The sequence below is a fragment of the Acanthisitta chloris genome, unplaced genomic scaffold, assembly GCF_000695815.1.
Source record: "Acanthisitta chloris isolate BGI_N310 unplaced genomic scaffold, ASM69581v1 scaffold28841, whole genome shotgun sequence".
Lineage (NCBI taxonomy): Eukaryota > Metazoa > Chordata > Aves > Passeriformes > Acanthisittidae > Acanthisitta > Acanthisitta chloris.
Window position 1 is genome coordinate 19,979 of NW_008656967.1, and position 17,154 is coordinate 37,132.

Below are 17,154 nucleotides of genomic sequence, written 5' to 3' on the forward strand. Positions count from 1 at the left end.
TTTGTAGGAGCTGGGAGGATAGCTGCTCCCTGGCTGCTGAGAGTTTGCTTTCACTGAAGTGCTGGCAAAGGAGAAAGGGATGAGGATGTGTAGCAAGGTATTAGCAAGGCGATAGCAGGTTTGGAGAATGGCCTTTGAAATGCAAAACCTTTTTTCCTACTAGTGTATAAGACCAGTACTGTCCCTGCAGAGCTGGTGAGCTAAAACCCACAATGCAGGAGAAGATGTCCTGTCCATCTCTCATTGTCTCTTGATCCTGGACTGGATCTGGAGCCTGTGCTGTCCTCACAATATGGGGCTGTCCAGCTGCTACTTGACTGCACAATGCTTTTGGCATCTCTGAGTGCTGAGTACAGCAAGCCCAGGTGGAGGTGCAGCTTGGCTTGGAAATGGGGCACTCTGGAGCCTTGTAGGGGCATTTCTCACTGCAGGGCTGAGCACTGAGAGCAACCTGCTGCTCTCCTTCACAGCAACATAGGTCCCACCCGTGGACAGGAAAGGAGAATCCCCAGGACGTGAGAAACCTTCAGCCAGTGAGCCCAACTGAAAGGACAGTTCTTGACTGCTCTTTCTCTCCTCTTGCTCTGGCAGTGGGACGCTCAGCTGCCTGCCATACCCTGCAGAGGAGAGACGTCCTGAAAAGCTGAGCAGCTGCGTGGTCAGAGAGACCTCCACCACCAATGGCTGTGCGAAAGGGAGGGAGAGACGAGACCATGCACACCGCAGGTCACGCAGGTAGGAGCCAGGGCTGCAAACAAAGTGGGGGGATGGCAGGGTGGGTGTCTGGCTCTTTACTCAGCCCCTCTGGGGCTCTGTGAGAGCTATGGATGGCTTAAATGACTGTATGAGTGTACAACAAATGTATGTGATTGTACAAAACCCTGTGCGTGTTTGCAGGGAGAAACCTGTAGTTCCCTTCTACTCTATGGCTTGCTCTTACAGTCTCCTTCCAAGTAGCCCTGGCTGGAAGATAGCTGAGCTGCCAACATCCTTCTGCACTGCCAGGTCTGCTGGGAATCTCCCTCAGCAATTCTCCTCTCCCCATGCCTAGATCAGACCAGCAGCACTGGCTTCATTAGGACACAGCTTTATTATCAACATGCCGTTAGTCCCTGACCACTTGAGAGGGGAAAAAATGAATGGAAGGTTGTAAATGAAGCAGCTGGGGTCTCTGAGCTCTGCCTGCTAAACTGTCTCTGGGATAAAAGCCTTGCTGTTTGGTTAAAGATGCTATGAAGAAAGAGCAAGAAAGCACATTTCATATCTTCAGATTTCAGGCTAACCGGAACAATAATCTCCAGCATATTTTTAATTAGACTTTGATTATAATCGTGGAGAAACAATTAAAGTCAAATCAGCACATGGAAGAAAGCTTCCACATCAAAGACAAAAGACTTTATCTCAGGAAAGGGAGAAGGGCTCTGCAGAAACTGCCTGTGGCCACATGGTCAGATATTTCTCCCCACTCTCCCTTGGCTGTGGCAGTGCCTGGCTGTACCCCTGGGTGAAGGGGCTGAGGTGCACCCAGCCCAGTGTGCTGGGGAGCCCAAACTTGTGCCTAGGGAAAACACATGGGAGCTAGGCTTGAGCATCCTGAGGATGAAAGTGCTGGGAGCAGTGCTCAGGTCCCTGCTCTAGCATGACCCTGGGATGTCTCTGGGCAGGTGCCTGAGCTTAATGACAGTGAGACATCCTGGAGCAGGCCAAGCTGTGCCATACCCTCTAACAGTGCTGCTGCTGGTCTGTGATATCCTAAGGAGGAGTATGTGGGTGCTCTGCAGGGCCATGCTGTGGTTGCACCTCAGTTTTACTGCACCAGAAGCACTCATAATTCACAGCTCATAACCAAAGCATTAGCTCACAGTTTTGTTTTGCAGAGATCTTCTTTTTTTTCCCAAACTGTATTAAAAGCACTAAGCAATTGGGTTTTTATGATGGTGTAATTTTAGTAGTGAATTCAAGCCCTGGGTGATGGAGTGTTGAGGGGCAGTGGAGCCTTAGTGTCCCCCCAGAGTGCTGTTTGCTCCATGTTAGGACTTTTATCAGCAGTAACATTTGTTCTTTCTGCAGAAAACCACTCAATTTTTGGTCTGTTTTGTAGTGAAGATCCCACAGTGTTTTCCAAGCATGGGGCTGCTTCCACTCATTCCCTATTTCTGGCTCTTCCCACTGGTGGGGTGAGAAGTAGGGAAACTGAGGCACAAACCCAGCACCCTCATTTCCAGCAGTGATTTTGGAGAGGCATTGGGGAGTTGGGTGGGCCTCCCACAAACCTTGGCCCTAGATTCATTTGGAGATCCATGGACTAATTTGGGGATCAGCCTGGGGATCCACAGGCTGCCACCAGCTCCCCCATCTTTACAAGCATTTGCTTAGGTTAATGAGTAGCCACAGAGAATCTGTTGTATTTTCAGCCCAGTGCTTTGAACTAATTAACCATTGTATTTGCTTTTCATTGAAACATAACCTGATTCAGCATCAAATGTTTAAAAAAGAAATTAATTTAAAGGAGGGTTTATTTTCAAGATGTAACAACTGTGTGAGAGATTCATATCTCCTTCAATTACCATAGGGCCTCAATAAATACATATATATTTCTAATCAATTGCTGCTTAACACATGTCAAGTCTTTTATTATAGTGAGATGCAGCTGGTTGCAATAATTACTGTATGCAAATTAAATGCCAATTAATTATTTAAAGCATATTTACAAAGAGCAACAAAACCTATAAATCTGTTACGAAGTCGTTAACCTCAGCAAACATGTTTTAAGTAATCAGCATCGCTGTGGTGTAGCTGTCTCATGATATCTTCATTAGACCCTTCATTTAAGCTGTGACCAAGTAATTAGTTAGAGGGTAATTAGGCATTGCCTGTACCCCAAGTCCACTGTGAACACTGATGTTGCTGCCCCATGTCCTGAGGTGGGGATGGCAGACAGAGTCCCATGTGAGCTGATTCAGGGTTTATTGTTGTTATTTTTAATGCTTTTTGGGTTTTTTCCTTACTCCTCAGCCCTTCATGTGACGGGGAGCGGCCGCTGCCCACTCGAGGGAAGAAGAAGAAGAAGAAATCTGGCCGCAAGAAGCGCAGGAGGTGAGGGAACCATGGCAGAGTGAGAGGACAGTCCCTGGCTGGGTGTGAGGGAAGAGGGTCAGGGAAGGAGATGAGGTGGCCATGGCAGTGTGTGGAGCAGGAGGGGGTGGCAGCCCTTGGCTGGGCATGAAGGAAGAGGTGTAAGATGGAGGTGCAAGGGACTGGGGGTTTCCACAGCAAAGGGAGGCACCACCATCTTCTCACCCTTCCCTCAGGGCAGCAGAGCTGGGTTGAGGCTTACTCCTGTCATCATCCCACTCCCACCAGGAGCCTCCACCTCCTCTTTGCCTTGGGGGGTGCTGCTGGTTGTGGGGTGACCAGGAGGGCTGTGGAGAGCCCTGCAGTCCCTAATGCCCCTCTGCCTCCTCAGGTCTCCCTCCTACAGCCCCTCACCTGTGAAGAAGAAGAAGAAGAAAAGCTCCAAGAAGCGAAAAAGAAACAGGTATTTTTCCCTTGAAAATATAATTCCTTGCTGTCAATGGCTGTCAGGGGCTTGGAGAAGGGGTGGAAGGCAGTGCTGCCTTGGGCAGGTGTTGAGCCCAGCAGGCAGAGAGCTGTGAGGCTCTGGCTGTCAGCTGTGACCACCCAGAGGTGTACACTGCAGCCAAGGAGGAGCATGGCCAGTGTCCCTGTGGGTGAGGAGGGCATGAAATGGGGTGCCCACCCAGTGTAGACAGACCAACATGTGCTGTTGGAGTGTGGGGGAAAAGGCACAAATGAATCAACTCAGTGTGAGGTCTGCAGAGCATCAGCTTACTGTCCTATACACATGGTTCCTGTCCTCTGGGATGCCAAAGGGATTGGTGCTCAGGGCTTGTGATGGTCTGCAGAAAGTGTCAGGACCAGGAAAAGGCTCTGATCAGCTCCCTGCATCCACATTCCAGTCTCCTCTCCCAGCCCCAGTGACTGCCTCCACACTCCCCTTCTGAAGCCCATTTTTAATTCAGAGAGCATGATTAAATTTTAAAATTGCAAATATTTCACTGTTTTCTCTGGGCTGTTAAACCAATATTTGAAGAGAACAGTGGATGCTATCTCCCCTGAAAAGTTCGTGTATTTATAATATATTGAACCAGAGAGAGAAGCTACCAAAAATGGATAACAGGGTGAAAAGTTGAGCTTGAATCTTAAAGAAGAGAAAGGGAGGAGAAGAGACAAGGATACAGAAACTCCTTTAAAACACTTTCTCGCAAGGAGGGATTCTCGTGCTCTTTTATGGATGCTATCTCCTGGTGGAAGTCCTTGGTCAGAAGCCCTTTGCACTTTTAGCACCCATTTCTGCCCTTGCAAGCCAAGGATAAGCTGTAGCTGGTCCCATAAGGTACCATGCTAAACCACTCAGGATTAGTGACAATGGAGGTTGTCTCCGGACACTGTAGCACTTCAGCTACAGACCCCAGCTGACTTTGCCAGCAGAAATCTCACAGCCCTTCCAGGCAGGAGTTCAGGCCATGTGTTGTGCAGGATGTTGTGCTCCAAGCTAAGATGAGATGGGGATGTGCAGTGTACTGGGGCCAGGCCTTGCTGCAAGGGAGTGTCCTCTTCGCTCCCAGAGTGTTCTCTATGAGAAAAGTGTCTCCTGTGCCATTCCAGGGATGCTCCAGGAAGCAAGATGGGCATGACACTGGTTTGGCTGTGAGGCTGCTCTGGAGTTACACAGAAAGGATTTTTCCTTTGACTGCTATTTGGTCCTTCATAGAGAAAACCAGGGAATGGACTGATCCCTGCCCCCTCAGTGTGCAGTGCAAAACCGTGGAGACAGTAGCAGGGAAAAGGGACCAGAGACAGGGGACGTATCTGGTCTGTCTAAAGACTTTTTATCCTGAGGATCAATTCTCAATTGTTTGTAGAGTGTGCTAGTCACTTCTACCTCACCAGCATTTCTCAGCTGCTCCCTCCCTAGCTGGCTAAAGGAGAGCCAGGGCCATTCTGCCCAGCTGGTACACGCGGTGCTTGGTCTGACACTGGGCCTAAACACATTGTCTCTCACTCAAATTTCCAACATTGTGAGACCCTGTATTCAATGTACATATTTGTCTCTTGCAGGTTATCATCAAAGAAGAGAAGACATAGGTAAGAGTTGAGCAAGTGTGGGTGGTCCCTTAGAAACATGAGTTTAATGGTCTGTTCTAGGTTGATGCTCACTAGGTGCAGGCAGAAGACACTTCTTTTGTTTCCTTGTGGAATCCCCTTGGCTCCCTCTATTCCCTGTGGGTCTGAGGCTACTCTCACCCTGTTCAGCCTTGTGTGTTACTCAGATGCCACAGGAATTGGGTCTCCAGCCCAACCTGTGTAGTCAAGCACATAACTGGAAAAGACCTCTTGGTATAATCTAGCCCCTGGCAATCTCATGTACCTCATCAAGAAGTATTCATCTTCTCTATGGAAAAAAGCAAAGTCACTGAGATGGCTGATCCCTTTGAGGGTTTTGGCCAAGCCCATGAGGCAGATTTGTCAGCAGGCACTCAGACCCCCTGTGCTGTGGCAGAATCATGAATCCCTTTCATTTCTTACTGCATGCTCTTGGGCAATCTAGCTGTAACATTGATGTGTGATTGTGCAGCTTTTTATCAGAACAGAAATCTCCGAATTAATTAGCCATTTCTTATTTAGTTCTTCAAGCCCCAAAAGTAAGAGAAAGGAAGAAAGAAAACACAAAAAACAGTAAGTAGTGATTCATGGAGTTCCCTGCCCTGCCTGCACAGTGTGGGGCTAGGAAGTGTTTGATGTGGTGGGGCCCCTGGAGCTAACACCTGCTGCACAGCCCTAAGCAATTCTCAGGATTATTTTGCAGCTAAAACCAGTAGTTCTGGTTTTGCTGGAATGAAAAAGGGTTTATAGAGGCTGGAGATCTTTCCTCTCCCTCTCCTTGTGACACCTCATGCAGTACTTTGTGTATCTCACAAGGATGTGCAGTCTTGTTCATCCAACCCAGAGCAGAGACTCCAGTTTTTCTGATGAGGGCAGTACAAGAGAATGAACTCCAATATGCCCAAAGAGCAGCCTGGCACACTCCTGAGAAGGGCCTTGGCTCCTCCTGGTTTGCTGCTTTTGCAGGTTACAGTAGGGGCTACTCATGATACACAGTGCAACCAAGCATCTGAATGGGGCCTAGGGAGGAGTTTGGAGTCGGTGGAAGTTGTGAAAAATCTAGGGCTGAGGTTCCAGTCTGCCCTGGAATGTTAGTAGATTGTCCTATGAGGCAGATAATCAAGGGGTGGTTATGGTATAAAATGGATTTCCTCAGCACTGGAAGGAAGGACTATAAGCTGCCTCTGTTTATTACTTCCTTCTCTGTCTTCTCCTGGGCATTTCAACTTGTGGCTTCTCACCTGCTTTCAGAGCAAGGAAACAGTTCTGGGCCTGAACCCTGGGCACTGATCCCCTGGTTGTCTTTGCTGGGAGTTGGGATACTGCCTGCACAGGCCATGTCTATTGCATGCAGAAGGACTGTCTCCTTTTCTCTGAAACTTCTGCATGCTCAGTGGCACAGACACCCTTTTTGTCCTCAAACTGGGCTGCCACGCACCTAGAAATCTCACTGGTAAAAGGAAGGCTTCCTAGGTTACCCATAAAAGCAGGCATCTCCCAGCCTAACATAGCAGCACACTAACAGTGTGGTTAAAGCAGAGATCCATGTCCTGCTGGTGTGTCCTGACCTCAGGGAACGAGAGCTGCTGGAATTGCTCTTTGGGGATAAACCCACCAAGGTGTTTTAGCCTGGTCTTTCTGCTCAGAAATCAGAGATGAGCCACTCCCAGTTTCTTCAAACCTTATTGCTCCAGGGTGTGGATCAGATGGATCCCACGAGCCATCTTGGATGAAGATTTTTGTATAATCACAGTGCTTTGGCTTATCTTTGCATCCAGCAACTGGTTATCTAAATCACACAGGACCAGTTTTTCTTCCTGCAGGAAGGAAAAACAAACTGGAGGGACTTGTGCAAAGGGTGAAGAGCAAATATGGAGATTTCCATACAAATCCACATGTGAGGGAGAGATGTTCTGTGTTGCTGTTCTCAGCTGCATGGAAGTAAGGAAGGAAGATCTCAAAATGTGATGTTTTAAAGCATATAATTTTAGAGTGTGAAAAGCATCAAAGGAAACAGCCAAGCAGAGTTGAAGCAATTGCCCTAAAGGTTGCCCTTTTGTCTTAAAGGAGATGCTGTGCTCAAGAAATTATTTGCTGAGTTTTAATACCAGCAAATTGCTAAATGCTGTCCAAGCAGGTCATATTTGTGCTGTCAGTGACTGTATAGTGTGGCTGTTCCCACCAGCTAACCCACTGTTAGCTTCACCTGCTGGCACAGTGATGCCAGCCTGAGTAGACAGTTATGCTGCCAGGCCTAAAAATAGCAGCTGTGGTGGGCAACAATGAAAGAGAATGGGCACAGAAAGTGGCAGGTAGGCTGCACACAGGACTTTGGCTGTTGGCATGGACAACAACAGCCATTCTGTAACAGGGCCAGGTAATCCATCAGAAACAGCCTGGATGGTGCAAAGGGGAGTGCAGCAGGGCACTGGACCTGCATCCCTGCACATGGTTTGCTGGTGACTGTCCCCAGGCCCTGTCAGAAGAGGGATGAGCAGTGACAGGGCACCTTGTCAGAAGCCAGGTAAATGGTCCTGCCCCTCAAGCAGGAACCACACACAGGGCAGGCTGCAGCTAGGGAAGCTGTACTTTGTGTAGTAGCCATGAGGGCTGTCCGGAGGACTGGCTAGATGCTCCCACCTGGAGAGTGTGGGGAAGGCTGGCTGTTATCAAGTGTACTGTATCACTTGGAGCTTGTTCCTCTGCATCTGCTCTTCAGCAAGGAGCTAGCTCTACAGAGAGGGTTGGAGGTTTTTGATGGGTTGTATGGAGGGACAGTACTCCCCCCAAGGCTCAGCAACAGGAAGGTCTGGGTCACTTGCCTGGCTCCTTTAGGCCTGCTTGCCTTTTCTGGATGAAGCACATAGCTCTTCAAAGTCTTGAAAGCTGAAAGGATTGGTGCTGTCTGCTGCACTCCTGCATGCTTGTTCACAAATCTCTCCCCCAGCAGGCTACAGAGCCAACCTAATAGCTTGTTTGTAAAATGCTAGCATAGATCTCAGGAAGACGGCTTGCCTTAATGTCAATGTAGGGATGAAGGGATGGAGAATTTCTCAAACCTTGATGTTCTGTGCAGCGTTTCATACGCCAATCTCTGGTTTAAAACGCAGATCTCCTTTCTGATTTGAATGTTATTGACTTCTGCCTCCAGCTGCTGGCTCCTGCATCCCCCATCTGCTAGCCTAATGCTGGTTTTCCTTTCTGCTTCTTAAAGCTCTCGTGGGCGCACCCGGAAATCTCATCGCCATCGCCACTGCCACTCTCGCTCGGAGAGCTCCGACTCCCACTCCCCCAGCTGCCACAGCAGGTAATGTCACCGCTCCCTGAGCTCAGTGTCCTCAGCACTTCCTCGTGGGCTCAAGGACGTGGTTGTCATAGCCTGTGTGACCCACAGGCTCTCTGTGCAGAGCCACATCCCATTCCGGTAGCAGCAATGTCACATATTGAGGGTTGAGCTGCTTGTGGTCTTGGCCATAGAAAGGTTTTGCCTCCAGGAGCAGTGGCTGCAGCTTTTCAGTCTGACAGTCACTTCTAATCCCCATGGCTGATGATCAGCCCATGACAGCTGATTCCAGCCTAGTGTCCTTTCCTCAGCCCAAGGGCTTTGTACTGCTGATGTCCCAGGAAAGCCTTAAACTTAGTCTTAGCAATGGAAATGTATTTGCCCGTGGCAATCTATAGCCACTGTCTTTGACCTGATTAAAATCTCTGTCCTGTGGATGACAGATGCATCCTGGGGCCGGCTAAGTGGATGCTGGTGCTAGACCCAGCACTGCTGCAATAGCAAGTCATGTGGTTTATACACATCATGAGTTCATCTTTCACATTCTCTGAAAGCATTTGAACAACCCACCCCCACTCTCCCACTTCATTCCTCCTAAGCACTTGGAATTTTCTTATGAAAAGCTGATGATCAGTGTGGGGAGGAATGCTCATGAAAGAGCAGAGTGTGTCTTCTCTTGGAGGTGTATCACCATAGGAACATTCTAAGCTTCATGAAGGTATGGTTTGCCTTGAGCTACCATAAAATCATGACTTGGTGCTGAAGTTTGAGGTTAAGGTCCAAAGGCCTGGATGCAAAATTATTTTTCTTTGAAAGTGGAAAAGCAAGACGTCCCTTTTCTCTCCATCACAACTCCACAGAGAAGTCATGTGAAAGACATTCTCCCACATGCAATGGCCTAGCACAGAGCTGCCAAGGGTTTGTATGGAGCTGGTAAGGGGCACTACTGCAATACCGAGGAATAACGTTTTGTCTGTTGGTGTCTTCTGGAGGCACAGAGCCAGGTCTCGGGAGGAAGGGCGGAAAACACGGCGAAGACACTCCCGGCACCACTCAAAGATCACAGCAAAGCGAAGCTCCTCTTCAGAGGTTCAGGCCAGCCAAAAAGCCAGCCAAACCCTCCCACTCTACAGCTTCCTGTCTCCTAAGGAAGTAGTAAGTATTACACACTGCCCTTCTTTGCTTGAACTAGCCAGAGGAATCTGGGCAAGAAAACCGATATGAAATTTTTATAACTCAATTATAGTGATGTTAGACAAAGTTGGTTAAACTGTATTATTTATTAATGGTGCTGTTCTCCAATGTATGTAAAGTCATTCCTTCCTTCAGCACTTTCACACCCAGGGTGGGGCTGGAGAGGGGAAAAACTTGCAGAGGATTTAGCCTATGAATAATGAATTGAGGACATTTAACAGGGGGAAAAAAGTGGCCTCCAGCAATGATATTTTACAGGGAAGTGTTTGTTATGCAGTTTTTGCTCAGCTGGATGTGAACTTAATTCACTGGTCTTCGCATCCAAAAGTTTAGTCCTTCAGGGTAAGGAAGGGTATCAAACATATATAAAAGGAACATTTATATTTAATGAGTTGGTGATTATTTGCAGGGAATGTTTTCTGACTATCTGGATCCTTCTAGGATCACTGTTGCTCCGGACTGACAAGCCCAGGGGCCAAATTCAGAACTTATGAGCAGCCCTCATTGATGCTAATGGGAACTGCATGTGCAGCTGAGGGTAAAATCAGGCTTGGTGCCTTAGGATGTTTTTCCATATACATGGAAAAAGATGATATAATACATGAATTGAGGGATCAAGAGATGGAGAGAAATATTACATACAGATTGATATCAGTCTTCCTTTTCCATGGCATGTTTCCCCTTTGTTCCTGGCAGCAGCAAAGTACAGGTGTGATGCTCTTTGATTGCGGTGTTAGTATCAGATAGGCATTCTGGGGAGATAAATTGCTACACAGGACAGGAGGTAGTGCAGAATCTGGTACTCACACAGGAGGATGCGTAATGCTTGAGGTGTTTTGAGTACGGAGTTCTCCAAGACCTGAAGTGTTTTTCTCCTTCGGGCCCAGTCATCAGTTGGAAATAGCTCAGCCACACGCAGGAGCTACATCAGATATGAGATAGTGCCAGTGAGAGGAGAGACTCTCCCCACTCACCCACACAGACACTGTGCTGATCAAAATACACTGAGATTATCCGTGGGTACAGACAGGCACAAGCTGTCTCTCAGCATTATAGATATGCATATTTGCTCTCGTTATAGACAACTACTAAGTACTGAGTGTGTGGTGGCATGTGAGTCATTGCTTGTAAAGCCATATAAGGCAACGTGGAGAGCAGAACCTGCACACCACGCGTCGATGTGTGCGCACGCACGCACATGCATAGAAAGAAAAACAAGGTATGAAGCTTATTGCCATGAGCTGGAGGTGTTGCCCTCTGTCAGCTTGAGAAAGTAGGAATGAGTTAAGAGCTCCTCCCGAAAAACAACCAGCCAAAGACTGCATCATGTCACCAGGGTGTTGTTCGGTTCAAGCTGCGTATTTTACATAAATGCTTTTGAGTCTAAGCCTGGTTTTTAATTAGTACTAGGTTTTCTCTCTCTGAAGCCAGACTCCCTGAGTCCTGTGAGGCCAACTGCCAGCTGTTCTGCTTCCTGAGAAAGAGTAAACTCTAATTTAAAATTTCAAAAGCTTTAAAATGAGCTAAACTCAAGCATGCTGCACTTCTCTTTCCGCTTGCTTCACTTGAGGTAAATGAGCACACAAGCTGCAGGGCAGGGAAAATCGGAGCTTGATAGTTCCAGGGGGTGGATGCAAAGTAAAAGTCATCAGGACCCTCTTGTGTTCTTTCTAGTAAGAGTTAAAAACAGAGGCAAATATTTCAATGACCAAAAGGCATCATCACTGATGCAACCCACTACTGTCCTTCTGTCCCCAAAACAAGTACGTACTCTTGGGACACCATTCAAGAGCACATCTAAGTACTTGTTTAAATTGAAACCCTTGGTTAAAAGCTGCCCCTGAAATTTTTTTAAATAAGGCTATTAAATATCATGTATTCAAAACTGGCAAGAGAAAAATGGAATGGGAACCTTTAGTCTCATTTATTAATGACTGTACACAACTCTGATACCTCTCCTTTTTGTGAGTTAAATGGTTGCTCTATGATAAAGCTGAGTTCTGTCAGACTCTACTTTGACAGCAGCCTGGATGTGTTCTGAAATGTAATGTCCTCTTGCAGAAAATGTTCACATATCCAAAATAAATTACTGGAAAAGATTTTGTGAACAAATCCAGAATTTGGATTCAAAAATGCTATGTTTCAGTCCTCTATGAGGGTTGGTGTGTCACACTTCCTATCCTCCCATCTAGCCTGAGCATCCAAACCAAACCATCCTTACCTGGGGAGATGCACTGTCATATCTCCAAAGGAAAGGCATGGTCCCATACAGAAAAGACCCAGGGAGACAATACACAAACTCGTATGAGGTAATGCTATAGCACTTCCAAATCAAAGATTTTGCTTTTTAAGCCATTTTTAATTCTACATTATTTTTCTGCTGAACATTTGAAGCACTTTATGGTAATTCTGCCATCCCCCTCCAGCCCTATTTGGCTTCCTTCCTCTGTACTGAAACAGCCACAATTTCTAACTACGTCTATCTGGATTTGATGAGGGATAAAGCATACAGAATAATGCCCTGCCCATGCATCTACCTTGCTGCTTCTTTCCCTCTTTATGCATAAGTTGATGCACACACACATCTATGTACATATGCAGAAACACCCCGAAGTTTCCTGCTGCTTTTATTTTTTGCAAGTGAATTTCCAAGCTTCTCCCTCTCATTCTCCTTTAATCCTATGCAGCAGCAGTAGCCACCTATTGAGAACAGGATTGTGGGTCTGTGCCTCAGCATGCAGAGAAGCTGTGGGTAATGTGCAGCATTTATTTCTGTACAGAACACCCCTAATCCACTGCAGACACTTTATTCCACACCGACACAGATGTATGATGTGCCACTGTGCTTTCAGTTAGCAGTGCAATATAAATACCTGCAGGGCATGGACCTAATTGCCTTTGTTGTTCTGATGAAGATAACTGCACGCTGCATACGCTTTCCTTGCCAGCTCCTCTCCTTCCACTGTAACTCATTTGTGATGCCACAAATTAACACAGGCTTGAGCCAGATTTCCAGTGAGGCTCAGTGGGGTACGGCTGGTCCAAATGATGCTGTTTGTCTTTGTACTTGTGTCTGCAGGAAGGCAGAAGTGAGGAAATGCTGTGCAGGGGCTGGAACAGAGTGTGATGGAAGTCTCAGAAAACCTTATGGCAGATCTGCACATTGGCTTGCTGCTGTTTGCAGGTTTATAGCCTGGGTTTTAGCTTACATAGGAAAAGTTATTCTTTTAAGTGTTAGGCAGTACATTTCCGACAACAAACGAGGCCCTTGACGAGCAGAAAGGCAGAGTCTTCCATAAATATGGAAGGTTCTCTTTTTTCTTTTCCTGTTCTCCCCTCTCAGCCAGGGGACTGAGGTTACCCCTAGTTAATGTCTGGCAAATCCACAGTGCTGGGACCAGCAGCTGGTGGGGAAGGAGGGTTGCCTGTAGCCATTGAAGGGCTGGACTGTACACCAGGTACCAGAGGAGGTGCTGGAAGGCAAACCCTTGCTCCAAAGTAGTGCCAGCCTGGCCCATGCTGAGGTGGGGACACCCTGGCCTGCATCACACGACACTGGCTGCACCCCAGCAGGCTGAAAAGATCCTTGAAAAGGAACAAACCTTTGTTTGGTGTTCTCTGGAGTTTACCCCAGCAATGGATTGGTGAGCCAGGCTGCTCAGCAGTGTTGCCATCTAGCCCCAAATAACCCAAGCTCAGAGCCTGCAGGGACAGTTGTGTCATTGCCTCCATGCTCTGGGACTCAGATAGCTTTTGTGGTAGAGAAAGCCTCACCCTGCACTCTCCATCTAGACGAAAAACAAGGGCATTTTCCCACTCAATATTCCTTGAGTCAGGGATTCACAATTGTTCAAAAAAAAGAGATTGTATTGAATTCCTACTGCACTGCTACTTGTTTTGTACGCAATAAGATGTTGGCTTTTCAGCTGGAGCTTTTCAGCAAAGGTGAGCCCATTTCCCCAGGTGAAAACTTCCCCCAGCCCCCTGCTCTGGCAGGTGGAGGTACTCCAGGCCAGACACACAGCCTCATCCCCCCAGGGAGCTGCTCTCAGCAGGTGCTGCTCCCTGTGCCAGCAGCTCTGCGGCAGATGTCTGCCGGGCCCTCGCTGAGAGCAGGGCTTGCCGGGGTCATCGACACAAGTGGTTTATGCCTTTCATTAATACAATGCCCAGAAAAAGAGAGAAAGGGAGACATTATGCCTCTCTGAAAAAGAAATTAACTCCACTTTGAAGTGAGTGGCAAAACAAGAGAAAAAAAGACCCAAGAAAGAAGTCCTCCAGCTCTAAGTGAGGCTGTGCCACGCTGATCGCTGATGGGTCTCAGTCCCTGTTCAGCTGAGAAAATGTATTGTCATCTCTCGCCCGAGGGCTGTTTGTGGCACAGTAAATGGAGTTGTTCAGTTTAATTGGAAGAGGAGCAGTGATTGTATTTTTGTAACCTATTAGACTGTGCTGCCTCTTGGTCTGGGATTGCACACAAAATTACAGTCTGGAATATGAGTGAGGGCCTCATTTCTGCTCCCCCTTCAACTTGATTAAATAATGATTTGAAACAAAAAATCCAATAAATACATATCTTGAGTTCCCTTGAGGGCTGCAGTAGGTTCCTTGCTGAAAGCTGGATGAAGCAAAGTTCACTGAGATTATTTAATTACTTATTTGGGGAGGGAGGAGGAATCTAAATGTTCACATAGAGAGAATTAGATTTGTGAAAGAGCAGACTCTTTTAAGACACCCTATTAAAATAAAAAGCCATTAGAATTCAGAATTACACAGAATGGTGTGATTCAATTGAGCTCTGTGCAGTGTTTTCTGATGTGGCCCTCTGTTTCCATCTCCTGTGCCTGGCATTACTTTCAGAAGCTGTAAAATGGGACCAGAAGCAAAGCCAAGCTCGTCAGAGGGGGAATATGGGGATTTGGTCTGAGCAGACAGGCAAGTGGAGCACCCTGAGACTTGTTCTGGCTTTTGCTGCAGGACAGAGGTCTCCTCCAGAGCCAGCAGGAAGCTACTGGCTACAGCCTGGTGCTTTGAGGTGGTGGGGTTGGGAAGCTGCTGTGTCCCCCCTGGCACCTCCCTTGCCCCATCCAGACCCTCCAGCCCTCACACATACTGAGTGCTCCATATTTCACTGATACCCACATGTTGCCCCTTCCTGGAGTGCTTCTGCCACAGATGTTGATCTACAGAGGAGCTTGCTGATCCCCCCAGTCGTTTGACAGATTTTGTGATGTGCTGACAACAGTTTCTGCTTTGAAGACAGACTTCAGTGAAGGCAGAGCAGAAGCAAGGGTCCCAGGTCCTGGAGTCAGTTTGAAAAGCTGCTTTGTAAATGCCAAGAAACTGCTGTATTTCTTGGCAGAAATAACAGCCTTTTGGTTTAGATTGGGAGGGAGCAGAAGCAAGGTGTTTGTGCATGTGATGCTGAGGTCAGTGTCCCTTGGGAGGAGCCCTGTGCCCACTCCAGGCTCTTCCTACCCCTGCAGCTAGGGGAGTACCTCATGTGGCAGTTTTATGCCTTTAAGTGAAAGGTGGTGAAAAGCTGATTGTCTCTGTGTTAGGGTTCAGCCAATGCAAATCATAACCCATATTTGAAAAAAACATCTGGTACTGTATTTGAAAGTGCAGTCTTATATTTTCTGGGATGTGACTGGGGAGAGTGCAGTGGTTCATAGCATGAAGGCCAGGTATCTTGGGGCTCTGGATCATCAGGGTTTCAGAAAGAATTGGTGAAAAACAGAGCTGGGTATCTGGCTCTCTTGTGTTCTTTGACATTCCAGTTTCTACTGGAGAAAGCAAGGATGGGTAGAGAAGTGCTGGAGCTGAGAAATAGCAAGGAGCTGTACCAGATGCTGAAATGAGGACTTGCAATGTGTCTCTCCGCTCATTCCTAGTTGGGAATGTTGGTTTTTGAGACATTTCTGCTTCTGCGTTGAAGGTGCAAGTTGGCGAGTGAAGAAGGATCATTTCATTTCCCACATCTCCTGCTGAGGCTCCTGATCCCTCCAAGTTGGGACTGAGCATCATTTAGAAGTTAATATGGGGTGGCAGATGGGGATTTCATTATGGATTTGCTGGGATGAACCAATTCCTGTCTTTCTGTCCCTTATCTCAGAAGCAGTAATTCTTCTCTCCCTAGCAACACATGAAGTACTTGGAGATCCTCCAGCTTCAGGTGTGAGGAGGGTGAGGATGTGGGCAGTCACCATTTCACAGTCTGTGCTGAGAGCCTTGGTAGTTCTGCTCTGGTTTCAGTTGCTGCTGGTTCAGCACTTGTGTCTGAGGCAGCTGCCCCTGTCCCAGTTAGCACCTCTAGAACTAGGTCAAGAGCAGCCCTCCCCAGGGACACAGATCAGATGCCATGGGCAGGAGAGTAGATGTGGAGGCATCATCTGATGGGATGAAGGATCTCCATGTAAAGCATGACAGGCTGAGTCTGCAGCCCCTCTGAGGATGAGAAAGAACTGGAAAGTCCAGGACTAAGCTCTCCAAAGAGACTGGCCCTGCCCCTGCTGTGTGATAGCTGCTCCAGGTCTCCTCTGCTCCGTGAGATAGTACCAACATTGCAGTGTGTCTTTTTGGCTCAGAATGCCCCAGATTAGTGAGGGCATGACCCAGGTCCCCAGTGTGGAAAGCATGGCACAGAGAGGGGTATTGTGTGCCTCAGAACGGAGCATGAGGACATGTGCAGGCATTTGAGGGAGCACAGCTTGCTGGGAACATGTTGGAGGACTGCCATGAGTGGGGGGAACCAAACCTGTGTGTCCACACTCTGAGGACCCTGGGCTAAACCTCATGGGTGGGAATGAGGAGAGCAGAGCCTCTGAGTGAAAGAGGAAGAGGCCACATGAGAGTGCAGATGCATTGGGTCTGTGTTTGGCCCAAATTTTCATCCCATTGCAAGGGCAGAAGTTAGCACTGACACAGCCTTGCTCCCAGTGCTGGTACATTCCTGGACTAGCTCAGGTAAATGCCAGTGGAGTTAAAATTGAACTATAAAATACTCAAATGATGTAAATCCCCTTGGTGGTGCTCAGGGTCCCAGAAAACAGCCCTGCTCATGGCAGTCTGTGTGGGTTTGGGGTCATTGCTGGCCTCATTGTGTTCAGCAACCCACCAAAACCCATCCAGGGTATGGCTGAGTCCCCACACAGAGACTGGCAGGAGCAGGACTGTCATCCCCTTCCCCATTCATCTCTGATCTTTTTTCCTCAGTTGAGTTCCCTTTGTCACTTCTATGAAACCCAAGGGGATTTAGTGCAAGCTGTGACTTTTCAGCACAAGCCATCAGCCTCCAGGAACGGGCTGGACAGCCTAATTTAAAGCAGAAGGAAACAAAAATGAATAATAAGGGAGACAAGCGAGCAGACAAAAAGCAGTGGTGACATTTGCATAGAGGAGGCAGCAAACAGTTGGCAGTGTGGATTGAAGAGAGGGTTTATGTTTTTTTCATGTAATTTGAGACTCTAATGATGGACTTATGTTGCCCG

At 47.6% G+C, this 17,154-nt stretch overlaps 1 protein-coding gene across 1 annotated transcript in view; it reads left to right on the forward strand.

Annotated features, from left to right (window-relative positions):
* Positions 1-324: 324 nt before the first annotated feature.
* SRRM4 (serine/arginine repetitive matrix 4) overlaps positions 325-17,154 on the forward strand; it is a gene marked incomplete at its 3' end in the record, with an annotated part of 22,153 nt that continues 5,323 nt past the window's right edge. Inside the window, exons 1-7 of the mRNA XM_009084545.1 lie at positions 325-365; positions 592-735; positions 3,016-3,096; positions 3,467-3,538; positions 5,143-5,169; positions 8,402-8,494; positions 9,463-9,625. Of these exons, the coding sequence (XP_009082793.1) occupies positions 325-365; positions 592-735; positions 3,016-3,096; positions 3,467-3,538; positions 5,143-5,169; positions 8,402-8,494; positions 9,463-9,625 (621 nt within the window). The remainder of the gene's footprint in view (positions 366-591; positions 736-3,015; positions 3,097-3,466; positions 3,539-5,142; positions 5,170-8,401; positions 8,495-9,462; positions 9,626-17,154) is intronic.